Source organism: Cavia porcellus, unplaced genomic scaffold, assembly GCF_034190915.1.
Source record: "Cavia porcellus strain 051 isolate PalLab524CR breed Dunkin Hartley unplaced genomic scaffold, mCavPor4.1 scaffold_27, whole genome shotgun sequence".
In the NCBI taxonomy this organism is placed as follows: Eukaryota; Metazoa; Chordata; class Mammalia; order Rodentia; family Caviidae; genus Cavia; species Cavia porcellus.
The window spans coordinates 7,741,712-7,756,942 of NW_026947510.1; the positions used below are offsets into that span (position 1 = coordinate 7,741,712).

At 41.5% G+C, this 15,231-nt stretch overlaps 1 protein-coding gene across 1 annotated transcript in view; it reads right to left on the reverse strand.

The window, feature by feature from the left end:
* Rpn1 (ribophorin I) overlaps positions 1-14,725 on the reverse strand; it is a 36,648-nt gene extending 21,923 nt beyond the window's left edge. Inside the window, exons 1-3 of the mRNA XM_003461492.5 lie at positions 14,403-14,725; positions 2,172-2,236; positions 658-964 (exon numbers count right to left, since the gene is read on the reverse strand). Coding sequence (XP_003461540.1) covers positions 658-964; positions 2,172-2,236; positions 14,403-14,663 — 633 coding nt within the window. The 5' untranslated portion in view covers positions 14,664-14,725. The remainder of the gene's footprint in view (positions 1-657; positions 965-2,171; positions 2,237-14,402) is intronic.
* Positions 14,726-15,231: the final 506 nt, after the last annotated feature.

Here is a 15,231-nt window from a genome sequence, read left to right on the forward strand (position 1 = left end):
TCCATCTTCCAGGTGATAGGATTACAGGTGTGGGCCACCATGCCCAGCCCAGATAGAAAACAATTTCTTCACGTGGCTTTAGGACACAGTGCTTTGATGGCACAACATTAAAGACAAGTCCCAAACACACACTGATAAAAAGAACAATTTACCACCATAAGTATCCAAGCTTTTAGGAGAAGATGTGAAAGTGTGACAGTGAAATGACAGGATTCCTAAGATTTGCTTTAAAATAACGCAGAAAGAAACAAAGAAGAGGGCCAGCTGCGCAGCACGGTAACAACTACTACTAACACAAAGTGACGGCTTTCGGGGGCCCTCATCCTATCAGCTGTTCTTTCGCATGTTTTAAATTTTCCACACTAAAAACTGTCAGCCCAACTTCCCTCCTCTTTCTCCAGATCGAAGCCCAAGGCCCTACAGTTCTCAGCCACCCTGGGACCAGCCATAGCGGTTTCCCATCTTGAGACCTCCACCTTCTCTAAGCTCCAGCCGCAGCATCCTGCTTCCTTCCACCCTGACCCCACTCCACCTCCACCCATGCCCTGGAGAGGACTGGATGGGTCCCTTCACAGAAGGTGATGAGGGCAGTCTTGGTGACTTCAGCTTTGCAAGCCCCACCACAGACAGAGATGGCTGGACCCTACCGAGGCATACCTGGCTGTAGGCAGGGACATCTCTGAAAGGCCCATAATCCAGGAGGTCCTCAGTGCGTGTGGGGTTTCCAAGCTTGGTGTAGCTCTCTACGTTGCGCGAGGCCAGCTTCACACGCATGCTCTGCGTCTTGGTAGGATAGGGAGAGTAGAAGTAATGGTTGCCCTCAAACACCACGAACTGCTTCTCTGACTGAGTTATCTGGGTTGGGTACGGCTGCAGCACGTGTGTGTAGACTGCTTCCACAATCACTGAAATCTTGGCCCCAGGATCAAGAGCTACAGGGAGCTTGACAGTGAAGAACCTCCCACTGAAGGGAAAAAGCAAGAGAGTTAAAATATGGAACCCAAGACCAAAGCCAGCAGTTCAAATTCAGAGCAAATTTCTGCTTTTAAAGACAAAAACTGTTACTTAAAAGTAACAACTCTCATCTTTTAATATAAGTCTCTTAAGACAATGTCTAGATATTCACCCCAGTCTGTCTGTAACAGCAGAATAATGTAATACCCATTCTGCTGGGTGTGGTACTACACACCCATAATTACAACACTTGGAGGGCTGATGCAGAAGGATGGTCATAAGTTCAAGGCCAGCCCAGGCTACATAGCAAGATACTATGCAAACAACATCAACAACAACAATTTAAAAAAAGGTGCTTGGAGCTATGGGTCGATATAAACAGGGAAAGACGTCCAAGTGCAATGCAAATAGTGGAAATCAGTTTACATGAGACACAGGAGGACGTCACTTTATCAGTTTCTCTTGTGTGCTGCTGCAGATGGAAGCAGGGTCTTGGGCAGATAGGCAGGCACACATCACCAAGCCTCACCCAGCCCAGGTTCCCTGTGAAACACTTCTGTATCCCAGCTTATGTGAATGAAAGTTACCTCAAAGGACATCCAAGCCAACATTAAAGGTAACTACGTTAAAGAAGAAAAATAAGCTTGTTTTTCCCAATTTGTTTGACAGTAAGCTTGTACCATCTCACAACCAGAAAAAAAAAAATCTAGTAGCATTTTAAAGAAAAAGAGCCTAGAAACTATTAAAATTTATAAAGTGTAAATAAACTCTAAAATGAAACTGAGTTTTCTAAGCTAACACACAAAAAGCAATTTTTGTCAGACCCAGAAAACATTAGTGAAAAAACAGAAGGCACTTTAACCTGATCCTATGGAACCTGTCCTCAAAATTTACAACACAGGTGGCTTCCTGAGATGGGTGACCTCTGGTGTACTCACATCATGACTGTGAATCACACTATGCAAAATATAAGGAGCACTGCATTTTCTCCCATGACAGTTTCATCCACTCTTCCTACTTCTGCTCTAAACTCAGCTTTTCACAGGTTTCCTAGGCACCTCCTTGACCACTTCGGTACCCCAGCACCTGCTTCCAGCTCTGGGCCTACGGAGCCACCCTCTCACTAGTGCCACGCCTAGAGCTACCGGGAGCTGCAAGGTCCTCCTGTGCCCAGCTCAAACACCAGCAAGCTTCCAGGGGCTCTGTGTGTTGCTCACCTTTGACCCTTCACTTTAGTTTCTCTTACTTCCAGGTTGTTCTCCTCCTCCTCTTCTCCCTTCACCTGTAACACAAGAAAGGTTGTTCTTCAGTCCTCTGTTTTCTAAGTTGTCATAATTAATATCTGCTTTGAAGTGTCCAAACTACCAGAATTTCTTCAAAACTGAAGTTTGGGAGTAAGGCCTCAGCTTGGTGGCAAAGCTTGCACCTAGCATGAGGCAGGCCCTTGGTTCCATCTCCAGTACTGCAAAAAACAAAAAACTGGAGTTTGTTATTGATTCTGTTAACTTTGTTTTTGGTGCTAAGGGTGGAAACCAGGTCCTTGCTTAGGTTAGACAAGTGAGCTACATCCTCAGCCTTTAAAAAAAATTTTTTTTTCTGAGACAAGGTCTCACTAAGTTGCTTAGGCTGACCTCAAACTTGGGATCCTACCATATTCCCCCCACCAAGCAGCAACTGGATTATAAGTGTGCGGGCCCCATCACAGGCTTTTTGGGTGTTTTGTTGTCTTTTTGACACAGGATCTTGCTATGTGGTTCAGGCTGGCCTTGAGCTCACTTCGTAGCCCAGGCTGATCTCAAACTTGCAATGTTCCTCCTGCCTCAGCCTCCTGAGTGCTGGGGATTACAGTAGTGTGCCATCACGCCCGGCTACCACAGCTTTTTAAAATCTGGAGCATAAGGATATTGTTGAAGACTTACTGCTATACAGAATCAGCTCTATAAATGTAAAACCTTTTCCTGAATAACCAAATGCACACATACAAATAAAGATCACATTGCCAAATATATCTCCTGCAAGCTTCAAAAGCCCCTTTCTAAATATCTTCCTTAAATGCAAATATACACATGCATAGAAGAAGAAGAGTTTAACAGAAGTCCTAGTCATGAACAGGACTATCTTTATTCTCACAGAAGAAGTAACAGTGGCAGAAGCCCTTGGGGACAAGGTACCAAAAGCCACTCTGGCAAATCCCTATTCATAACCAAGAGAGGGTGCTGCAGGGGCTTCCTGAGGAGGCACCTCAAATCACATGAGACCATAAGACACATGTATATACATCCCAACAATCCTTCTGCCAATCCAAACACACACGTAAATGGGTTAGCCCTATGTAAGGGTTAAAGCAGTGCTTCTAGTTGGCATTCAAAGCTATTTGGAGGATTAAACCCGGGCCTGTGCATACTAAGCATACACTTTACCACTGGATCACAGCCCTAACCCAAGAGGAATTTTTCTTTTTTTTTTTTGTCTTTTTCCTTTTTATCGGTACCGGGGATCGAACTCACGACTGCCTGCTTGCAAGGCAGGCGCTTATGCCGCTGAGCTAAATCTCCAGCCCCCCAAGAGGAATTTTTAAAACAATACTTTCAGTATTTCAAAAAAACCTGAAAGTAGGACTTAAAATATAGCTCACTGGTAGAGCAGTTGCCTAGTGTAAGATCCTGGGTTGAATCCCCAGGACTAAAAAAGAAAAAACTAAAATTAAAAATCAGGTATGGTGGTGCATGCCTATAATCTCAGCACTCTGGGAGGCTGAAGCAGCAAGACAGCAAATTTAACCCCAGCCTGGACAATTTAGTAATTTAGTGAGATTCTTTCTCAAGGAAAAAAACAAAGAATGTACACACACACACACACACACACACACACACGTTAATGAAAAGGATAGGGATGTAGCCCTGTGTTCAATCCTCAGTACTGTGCCAACAAAATAGTAAACCGAACCCTCAAGATATGACCAGCCTCACATTTGAACGACTTGGGTTACAATTAGAATTTTACATCTTAGGACCAAAGTCTTGAATTACTATCCGAATGCTGACCACTTGTGCAACTGTAAACGAAGATTTGCAATGCCAGAAAAGCTTATATAAGCATACGTGTGCATCAGTCTGAGCCCAGATTCCTGATGTTCTTATGGGACAGGACTCTTTTTTTCCAAACAACAACCACTTTCCATTTCATTCTCCCTTCCTACAAGCCAAAGATGTCAGCTGAAATGGTAAGTACAGCAGGAAATTGTTGTTTCTGATAAACCAGAAACTTTTTGAAACTTTTTGGTAAATACACTAGGAAAAGTACTGGTATTTTTGGTAAATTATACATTTTATACAACCCCCTTTTTTTTTTTGGACCGGGAATCAAACTCATGACTTTGCGTTTGTCAAGCAGGTACTTATGCCACTGAGCTAAACACCAGGCCCTATACAATCCTTTTTTATTATGAAAAGGTTAGTTGAGGGGTGCTTTGGGAAATTCAGAACACACTATGGGTATTTCTGTTATTACTTTTTTTTTTTTTAATTTTTATTATTATTATTATTATTTTTTTTTTATTTAAGAGGAAAAAGAGAAAAACACAAAACAAACCAAAGCGGCGTAAGGGTACACGCAATACAGAACTACAAAACAAAACAAAACAAAACAAAACAAAAAAACATAACAGTAAGAAGTCACCTGCTAGTAGATTACACACTATCTTCTTGAAAATAGTTCCTCAAATCACAGTATCAAAGAACACAAGGTGGACATTCAAACAGGGAGACTGCAAACAGCTGTGTTCAATGTTCCAAAAACATTGATAAAGTCAGCTATTTAACACCCCCAATCACACTTGCTGTTATATCCGTTAGAGCTCTTTTTCTTTTTTTTTTTTCCCTCTCTTTTTTACAACAAAATTTACACATCTTGGATTTTATTACTCTTTAGTGCTTATTACTTTCTTTGGGGGGGGGGGGAGAATACAGTCAAATATGGCAAAACAAAGCTGTCAGTCAATACCAAGGATAGACATAGCACATGGTGTAGAACAGAGTACAAGTTTATCAACAATGGTTATCAACGTTGTCCCTCGTTTCCTTAAAAAGAATTGTCTATCTTATTAGATATTATAAAGTTGGACAAAACAGTAGAGAACAAGACCAATAAAACTTAGGCATTGTAAACATTACAGGACTTCCAAAGAAGACAATAGTCAAACCAGAATGGGTATCTTAGTGAATCTTATTGTCTTCAAAGTAGTTGCCTATGTCTTCAAACTTGATACTATCATATAGAATGGAACAGAGTCTAATCAGTCAAAACAAGATCGTGGGAGTACTACAGGACTTCAAAACAAGTTAATAGGAAATCGAAAAGAGTTACTATTTATATATCCTAATTTTTTTGAATTTTTTCTTTAATTAAGACAAACATAAGAAATGACTAAATAATTTTTTTTGAAACAATAAGGGGGAGATTGAGATAAAACAGGACATAACAATATAACAATAGAGGTCACAGCATGACTGTTTCAACAACCTAGTACTTCACCACCTTATAACCTGACTTAATAGTAGTTACCATAGTGTCTTTTTCCTTGAAATATTTGGATAAAACTTCATATACTCTAGCTTCAAATATTTTCATATCAAGAAGCCCAGAATAAAGCCTTTCTAATTAATGAGTGAAAACTTTATAAGGCTTCAAGGCCACCTAATGGGGAATCATGATTACCACATATTTTTATATATTTGAATCATTATTTACATTAGGGAAACTATTCGGTATTCACACATGCGAGATTGATTTATTTCACAAATGAGTATGGTCTCAAGCTGCGCCCATTTATTGATAAATATCTCAATGTGATCCTTCTTTATAGCTGAATAATACTCCATTGTATAGAAATACCACAACTTTTTTATCCATTCCTCAGTTGATGGGCACTTGGGTTGTTTCCAAGATCTGGCGATTACAAATTGTGCTGCTATAAACATAGGTGCACATATATCACTGTGGTATGATGCTTTCAGTTCTTCTGGGAATATGCCTAGAAGTGGAATAGCTGGAATAAATGGGATTTCCAGTCCCAACTTTTTGAGAAATCTCCAGACAGATCTCCACAAAGGCTGTACCAGTCTACACTCCCACCAGCAGTGCAGGAGAGTTCTTTTTTCCCCACAGCCTCTCCAGCATTTGTTGTCGGTTTTCTTGATCCTGGCCATTCTTTCAGGAGTGAGATGGTATCTCAGTGTGGTTTTAATTTGCATTTCTCTAATGACCAATGATGATGAGCATTTTTTCATGTATTTATTTGCCATTTGCATTTCTTCATCTGAGAATTGCATATTCATCTCAGATGCCCATTTTTGGATTGGATCTTTGAATTTCGGAGGTCTGAGTTTCTTTAATTCTTTATATGTTTTAGACAAGAGGCCCTTGTCTGAGAGAGAGTTCACTAAAATCTTTTCCCAGTTTGTGGGTTTTCTTTTCACTATGCTGGAGATTTCTTTTGACATGCAGAAACTTTTTAATAAGAAGTGGTCCCAGTTATTGATTCTGGGAAGTATTTCCCGTGCAGTTTGAGTCCTGTTCATGAATTCTTTACCTACTCCTATGTCTCCAAGGTTTCTACCTATTTTGTCTTCCAATAGATTTAGTGTTTCTGTTTTAATATTCAGATCTTTGACCCATTTAGATTTTAATTTAGTACATGGTGATAGACATGGGTCTAGCTTTAGTTTTCGGCAAATGGAGAGCCAGTTTTTCCAGCACCATTTATTAAAGAGACTGTCGTTCTTCCAGTGAACCTGCTTGGCTCCTTTATCAAAAATAAGGTGGTTGAGTGTGTTCGTAGTTGTGGTTGTATCTTCTAATCTATTCCACTGATCTTCAGTTCTGTTTTGATTCCAATACCATGTTGATTTTACTACTGTTGCTTTGTAGTATAACTTCAAGTCAGGGATTGTGATGCCTCCTGCTTTGTCTTTGCTGCTTAGAATTGCCTTTGCGATTCTAGGTCTCTTCTGGTTCCAGATGAAATTTAGGAGTGATTTCTCTAGATCTATAAGGTATGTTGATGGTATTTCTATTGGGATTGCATTGAATCTGTATAACAGTTTTGGGAGAATGGCCATTTTCACAATGTTTGTTCTTCCTATCCATGAGCAAGGGATGTCTTTCCATTTTCTGAGATCATCTTCAATTTCCTTTTTCAGTGTATTATAATTTTCACTGTATAAGTCTTTCACTTCTTTCGTAAGAGTAATTCCTAAATATTTCATTTTTTTGCTTGCTAATGTGAATAGTCCAGTTTCTCTTATTTCCCTCTCTGTAATTTTGTTGTTCGTGTATAGGAATGCTATTGATTTCTGAGTATTGATTTTGTATCCAGCCACATTACTGAATTTATTTATTGTATCTAAGAGTATTTCAATGGAGTTTAGGGGGTCTTCTATGTAGAGTATCATGTCATCTGCAAACAATGATAATTTAACTTCTTCTTTTCCTATCTTTACCCCTTTTATTTCTCTTTCTTGCCTAATTGCACTGGCTAGTACTTCCAGTACTATATTAAATAGGAGTGGTGATAAAGGACATCCTTGTCTTGTACCCGATTTTAAAGTAAAGGCTTTCAATTTTTGGCCATTTAGTATGATGCTGGCTGTTGGTTTGTCATAAATGGCCTTTATTATATTGAGGTAAAGACCATTTATTCCAATTTTCTGTAAAGTTCTTATCATGAACAAGTGTTGGACCTTATCGAAGGCTTTTTCTGCATCTATAGAGATGATCATGTGATTCTTATTTTTGGCTTTATTGATATGGTGGATTACATTTATTGATTTGCGTATGTTGAACCATCCTTGCATTCCTGGGATGAATCCCACTTGGTCATGGTGTATAATCTTCTTGATGATTTGCTGGATCCTATTTGCCAATATTTTATTGAGGATTTTTGCATCTGTGTTCATTAGGGAGATCGGTCTATAGTTCTCTTTTATAGTTGGGTCTTTCTCAGGTTTTGGTACTAGAGTAATATTTGCTTCCAGGAATGACTTAGGAAGGATTGCTTCCCTTTCAATTTCATTGAATAGTTTGAGGAGTGTCGGCATTAGGTCTTCTTTATATTTCTTGTAGAATTCTGCAGTGAATCCATCTGGGCCTGGGCTCTTCTTGGTGGGCAAGGACCCAATTACATTCTCAATTTCATTAGCAGAGATTGGGTTATTCAACAGTTTTATATCCTCTTGATCTAGCTTTGGTACTTCATATGCTTCTAAGAATCTGTCTATTTCTTCTGTGTTATCAAACTTTTGAGAGTAGAGGTTTTCGAAATAGGTGTTGATGATCCTCTGTATTTCTATTGGGTCTGTAGTGATTTCTCCTTTTTCATTTCTTATTGCATGAATTTGAGCTTTTTCTTTCCTTTTTTTAATAAGGTTGGCTAGGGGCTTATCGATTTTATTTATTCTTTCAAAGAACCAACTCTTTGATTCGTTGATTCTTTGGATTGTTTTCTTAGTCTCTATTGCATTGATTTCTGCTCTGATTTTTATAATTTCCTCTCTTCTTTTGGCTTTGGGCTTGACTTGCTCTTCTTTTTCTAGCTGTTTGAGGTGTAGCATCAAGTTATTTATTTGTATTCGTTCTGTTTTCCTGATGTGGGAACTCAGTGCAATAAATTTTCCTCTCAGAACGGCTTTCATTGCATCCCACAGATTCCGGTAAGTTGTATCTGCATTTTCATTTTCTTTTAGGTATTGTTTAATTTCTTCTTTAATTTCTTCTGTGACCCACTGATTACTCAAGAGTGTATTATTTAGTTTCCATGTGTTTGCGGAATTTTTGCAGTATCCTTTGTCATTAATTTCTAATTTCAGAGCGCTATGATCCGATAATATGCAAGGGATGATTTCAACTCTTTTGCATTTGCTTAAATATGTTCTGTGAGCTAATATATGGTCTATTTTAGAAAATGATCCATGTGCTGCTGAGAAGAATGTGTATTCTGATGTTGTTGGGTGGAACATTCTGTATATGTCTATCAAATCCATTTGTTCACAGGTGTGATTCAGTTCTGTTATTTCTTTGCTCATTTTCTGTCTGGTTGATCTGTCCCTTGGTGTCAGTGGTGTATTAAGGTCTCCTGTTACAATTGTGTTACTGATAATTTGAGTTTTCATTTCTGTTAATAATTGTTTTATATAACTGGGTGCTCTGGAGTTTGGTGCGTATATATTTAAGATAGTTATCTCTTCCTCTTGGAGTTTTCCCCTTACGAGTATGTAGTGACCTTCTTTGTCCTTTATGGTCATTGTTGGTTTAAAGTTCACGTTGTCTGCAAACAGAATGGCTACTCCTGCCTTTTTTTGGATTCCTGCTGCATGAAGAATTGTTTTCCATCCTTTGACTTTCAGTCTGTGAGTATCTTTCTGGGTTAGATGGGTTTCCTGTAAACAGCATATGGTTGGATTTTGTTTCTTGATCCATTCTGCTAGTCTGTTTCTTTTGATTGGTGCATTGAGACCATTTACATTAATGGTTATTACTGTTAAATGCTGGTTAATTGTAGGAATGTTATCTCTCTGCTGTTGCATCTTTATCTTTCGGTTCTGTTTAATTATTTGCTTTGCTTAGTGGTTTTTTCCTTTGTGTATCTAAACTGTCTTTCAATATTTTTTGCAGGGTTGGTTTGGTGTTCATGAAGTTCTTCAGCTGTTCTTTGTCATGGAAGTATCGTATTGCACCATCTATTTTGAATGATAGTTTTGCAGGATATATCAGTCTTGGTTGGAAATCATTTTGCTTTAGGATCTGGAATACTTCACTCCATGCTCTTTTTTTTTTTTTTTTTTTTTTTTTTTTTTTTTTTTTGCCTTTTTCGTTTTTATTGGTACCAGGGATCGAACTCACGACTGCCTGCTTTCAATGCAGGTGCTTATGCCGCTGAGCTAAATCCCCAGCCCCTGTTGTACTCCATGCTCTTCTTGACTTTATCGTTTGTGCTGAGAAGTCTGCTGTGATTCTGATAGGTTTTCCTTTATAAGTGATTTGTCTTTTCTCTCTGACAGCTTTTAATAATCTATTCTTGTGTTGGATTTCTGGGATGGTGATTATTATATGTCTGGGTGTAGTTTTATTTTGGTTATGACTGTTTGGAGTTCTATATGCTTCACTGATCCTGATGTCAGTTTCTGATCTCATGCTTGGGAAATTTTCAGCTATTACTTCTCTAAATATCCTCCTGACATCCTTCATGTTGTCTCCCTCTCTTTCATTAATCCCTATCATTCTTATGTTATTCTTCTTTGCATCGTCTTGCAGTTGTTGAATTGTTGTTTCCTGGTTCCTTGTTATTTTCAAAAGATCTTTCCTTTCCTGTTCACTAGCTGCAATCCTGTCTTCAAGGTCTGAAATTCTATCTTCACTTTCATTAAGGCGGTTTTTACAACTTTCAGTGGAGTTTTTTATTTCCTGTATATCTCTGTGCATCTGCATTATGTATTCTGTTTGTTTCTTATATTGCTCGTCTAGGGATTCTATCTTTTTGTTTAGTTCCTCCAATTTTTTATCTGTGTTTTCTTTAGATATATTTAGAATCTCTTTCATTTCTTTTATCATTTCTTCTTTTATCTGGGAGATTATTTCGAGTTTGAATTTCTTTAAAGCTTCCTGGAGCTGCTTGTCAATTTCAGTGGCTATTGTGTCCGATATATGAGGTGGATGGGATATATTTTCTTCTATATACATCACTCCTAGGGTTTCTTGAGATGGGCTGGAGGTTTGAGGTTGTAATTTGGTCTTTCGTTTTGTCATTTTCCTATATTTCTGTGTTTCAAGTGTTATTTGAAAACTTCCTCAGGATCTGTTGAAAATCCCCTTCTATGTTTGGAGCTACTGAGACTCTGGCGCCGCGCTACCCCAAGCCATTAGGCCTACAGAACCAGTGGCCCTCCTCTGCCTGCTCAGAACTCCGCAGTTCCAGACAAGCTGGGCCTCAGGGACACTGTGCGCCCACCTGCCCCTTGGAAGCTCCACAGTTCTTCAATCGCAGCCGGGTTAGGGTACTCACCACAGGTCGCAGTGCTTCAGGAACCTGTGGACCCTCCCTGGTTGCAGAGATACCCACAGTCCCCCAGACACATGGAGAGGCCGATGCAGGCACCCCAAATCTGCCCAGCTCCTCCTCTGCAGACCAATGGCCAGGCGCGGCAGCTAAACAGGCTGGGCTAGGCTGGTAGTGTGGGCCAGCCCACCTATCGGGAGCTCAGCAGGTCTCCAAATGAAGCCGGGAATGGGGAGGCTGATGTGGAAGCCTCAAACCCACCTCTCCCCTTCACTGCACCTGGAAGCCTGAGGGAACTCCAGCAGTCTGGGCGCAGATATCCAGAGTCCTCCAGACACGCAGAGAGGCCAGTGAGGGCACCCCAGATCTGCCCAGCTCCTCCTCTGCAGACCTATGGCCAGGCGCGGCAGCTAAACAGGCTGGGCTAGGCTGGTAGTGTGGGCCCGCCCACCTATGGGGAGCTCAGCAGGTCTCCAAATGAAGCCGGGAATGGGGAGGCTGATGTGGAAGCCTCAAACCCACCTCTCTCCTTCACTGCACCTGGAAGCCTGAGGGAACTCCAGCAGTCTGGGCGCAGATCTATTTCTGTTATTTCTTAAGGGAAAAATAGCTTTGACTTACAACCAGCTTGAATTACAATCAGCCCTTGCAAATGAAGTGAGTTTGTAAGTCAAGGGTTCACTTAATATATAATAAATAAATTCACATATTCATCCTCAATAAAACTGTACAGTCCAACAAAAATAATAAGTTCCGGGGCTGGGGATTTAGCTCAGCGGCATAAGCGCCTGCCTTGCAAGCAGGCAGTCCTGAGTTCGATCCCCGGTACCGATAAAAAGGAAAAAGACAAAAAAAAAAAAAAAAAAAAGTTCCATTACCTTGAGAATCTTACCATACTCATGGTTTTTATGAACACTTGTTCATATACAGGCTTACTGGTCTTATTGAAAAATATTACACAGGGCTCATCGGCATAAGTGCCTGCCTGGCAAGCGCAAGGTCCTGAATTGAATTCCCAGTACAAACACAAACACACAAACACACACACACACACACACACACACACACACAGAGACAGAGAGAAAATTCCTTAATAAGACATAAGAGGAAAATCTTTCAAATACAATACTGAAATGAGAAAGAAACTATCAGATGGTCTTTCTGGTACAGGGGAACCCACTGACTCCTAATCAGTAATTCCAGAGTCCCATCAGCTCCTGAAAGGGTTCTCCAACCTCTGAAGTCAATCCATCAAGAGCCTCCACAAAGTCACCAGTCTCCAAGGCAACTATGGAAAACACACACTCTTCGTAAATTTATCATCCAAATAAGGAGTGTAAAGCAGAACGTATACCCTAGAACTGGTCAGTCAACAAGCGACTCTGAAGATCCCTGGCAGTGTAGTTGATGGTCTTACACCCCAGCACAACCTTGCTACCTCAAAGTCATTCAGGCTGGCAGGCTGAGGCCAGGGGAATTGCAAGAGCATACTCAGAGGGTGGTCCAGGCTCACCTGAGGGCAGCCTGACCTATCTTCACTGGAAGACAATCAGGTGGAGCTACCCAACTTCCACACATACAGATTTCTCTCATTGGCTGCTCAAGAATAAAAGGATGCTATGAGGATTGAAAGGGAACATATTTAAAATACCTGAGACAAAGTAGACTCTCAATAAATAACCTTACCTCAAATGCAAAACAAAATCTAAGGCACACAAGGAAACTTTGGGGATGACAATGTTTTTCTTGCCTGGATTTTTATAAGTAACAGAAGTGTACAATACTGTACACCCAAACTAACCAAACTGTATACATTAATTATCTATAGTGTTTTTATATACCTATTACACTTCAATAAAGTTGGGAGACATTAAGGCCAGCAGGGAGAGCAGGACAGTTGGCTTCTGCTGTGATCCAGCTACAGTGTGACCATCTCCTTAAATCATAACTGGCTCTTTTGAAAGAATGAGATGTAGCAGTCAGAATATTCAAAGGTAGCCAGGCCCAATGGCTATCCCTGTAATCCCAGCTACACAGAAGGCTGGTGCAGAATGACAGCAAGTTTGCCATTATTTTAGGCAACTTAGTGAGACTGTCAAAATCAAAAATAAGGGGCGACAGGGCTGGGGATTTAGCTCAGTCGCTTAAGTGCCTGCCTGGCAAGCACAAGGTCATGAGTTCAATCCCCAGTACCACAAAAAAAAATTTTAAAAAATAAAGGGCTAGAGATGTACCTCAGTGGCAGAGTACCTGCCTAGCATGTGTGACATCCTGGATTCAATCCCCAGTACTCCCAGAAAATCAAAAATAAAAAGGTATGAAAATGAAACTCTAGTACACGACTCTGGTTCAATCTCCAGCACTACAAAAAAACATTCAAAGTTAGTAGTGCACATTTAAATGATGTTTTGATATATCTTTTCAGAAACCTTTGAGTAAAACTGTGTATATCATCACGGACAGGACAGGACAGGACAGGAAAGGAAAGGAATTTCACTTCAGAAACTCAATCACCATAAACCCAGCTTTATAGTGCCACATTCAACCAGCGAATAAGGTGTGCTTAAAAGAAATTGACACTATAATGACTAGTTTCCTCCTAACAAATAATTGGGTAATCACTTAAGTGTTTAATGAAAATAGTAATAAAAAGCAAACCTTTATGCATGCATATTCCTTCTATTTCCAAAGCTGTACATGTGTTCCGGGAATTTCGTGGAAGTACAGGGGCCAAACCTGAAGCTATTTAGGGCTGAGATGTAACAATAAGAAAGAAGCCACAAGGGAGAAAGGTCAACTTTACCTTTCTGGACTGTATCAAAGGGCTTCTCTTATCCCTAGGAGCTCAAACTAACTGGGAGAAGTTTCAACTTTCAGTTAGCATTCGTTAGCGACCTTAAGGGTCTTCTATGGGTGGGGGTCTCAAACACTAGAAGCCCGTTACATTTCTGGTTGTTCTGGATGGGGTCTAGGAGGAAGCACTTAAAAAGGAGAAAATGAAATTCCTGAAGGAAAAGGAAACGAAGCAAAGAAAATTCACTGCAATTCACCGATGCGGCCTGGCATCCCGCTGTACAAAAGCGTGCAGATCAGGATACCAGGCTGCTCTGGCCACGTCCCAGAGTGGCCGGAGATCCCCGCGCGGGATAGGAGGGTCGCGGGGCGGAGCCCACGTGGCAGGGGAAAAGAAGGCGGAGCGGTAGTGAGCTGACGTGTCCCCGGCGCGACGCAGATTTGGAGTGGAGGACCAGCCCACCCCCAACCTAAACGAGACCTGGGGTTCCGAGCGGCTCCTCCAGCCCTGCCTGCCCGAAGCTCCGTACTCCCGCCGGGGGCGCAGTAGAGACCCCAGACCCTGAGCTTCGGGCGACGACGGCGGGAAAGACCCAGCACTCACCTGCACACCCAGGTACGCCAGTCTGGCCTCGAGCTCGGGCTCCAGGGCAAGGAGGAAGGAGGTAGCCCGCGATGTGGAGCCGCCGCCCGCGTGTACGAGGACCACCTCGGCCGTCACCTTGGCTAGGTGGCTGCTCAGATCCACCGTGCGCTTCACATCCTCGTTCACCAGCGGCGGGGCCTCCGAGAAAGCGCTGCCTGGCACCCGGCCGCAAGCGCCGAGTAGCAGAAGCAGAAAAATGTGGCTGGCGGGGACCTCCATGACCGCGACTGCGCTGAGCGCCAGGCCTGGCCCAGCGCCGCCACTGCCCGCCCCCTGCCACTGCGCAGCCGCTTATTGGGTCCCAGCTGCCGCCAAAGATGGCGACCACCGGCCTGGAAGGACCCCGTCTCCAGGGCAACCAGGCGGCCAGCCCTGCGCCTGACTGCAAACTTCGCAGCCCTTCTGCCACGCAATTGCTAGTGATACTTGGTTTGCCTTCAATTACCACTCTCCTACAGTGACTCTGGCCCTTCCGTTTTTTGGGTCAATACAATGTAGACCTAGAAAGTAAAAGTTCTCCTCTAACATCCAGTGGATGCTAAAATAAGTGGGCAAAAGTTTAAGCAGAAACAAGGTACCTCGAGCGTCTCAAAGTATCTCTCCTGAAATACTTTGTAATTACAAAGGGAGAAATAGTAACATATTTTTTCAAATCCATTTCAAAAAGAAAAAAAATTTCAAAACACGTCAATCAGGGGCAACAGTGATACATACATTGCACATTGTCATCCCCAAATCATTCACCCAGAACACAAGATATACCAGCACAAATCTTTCTCTTTAATAA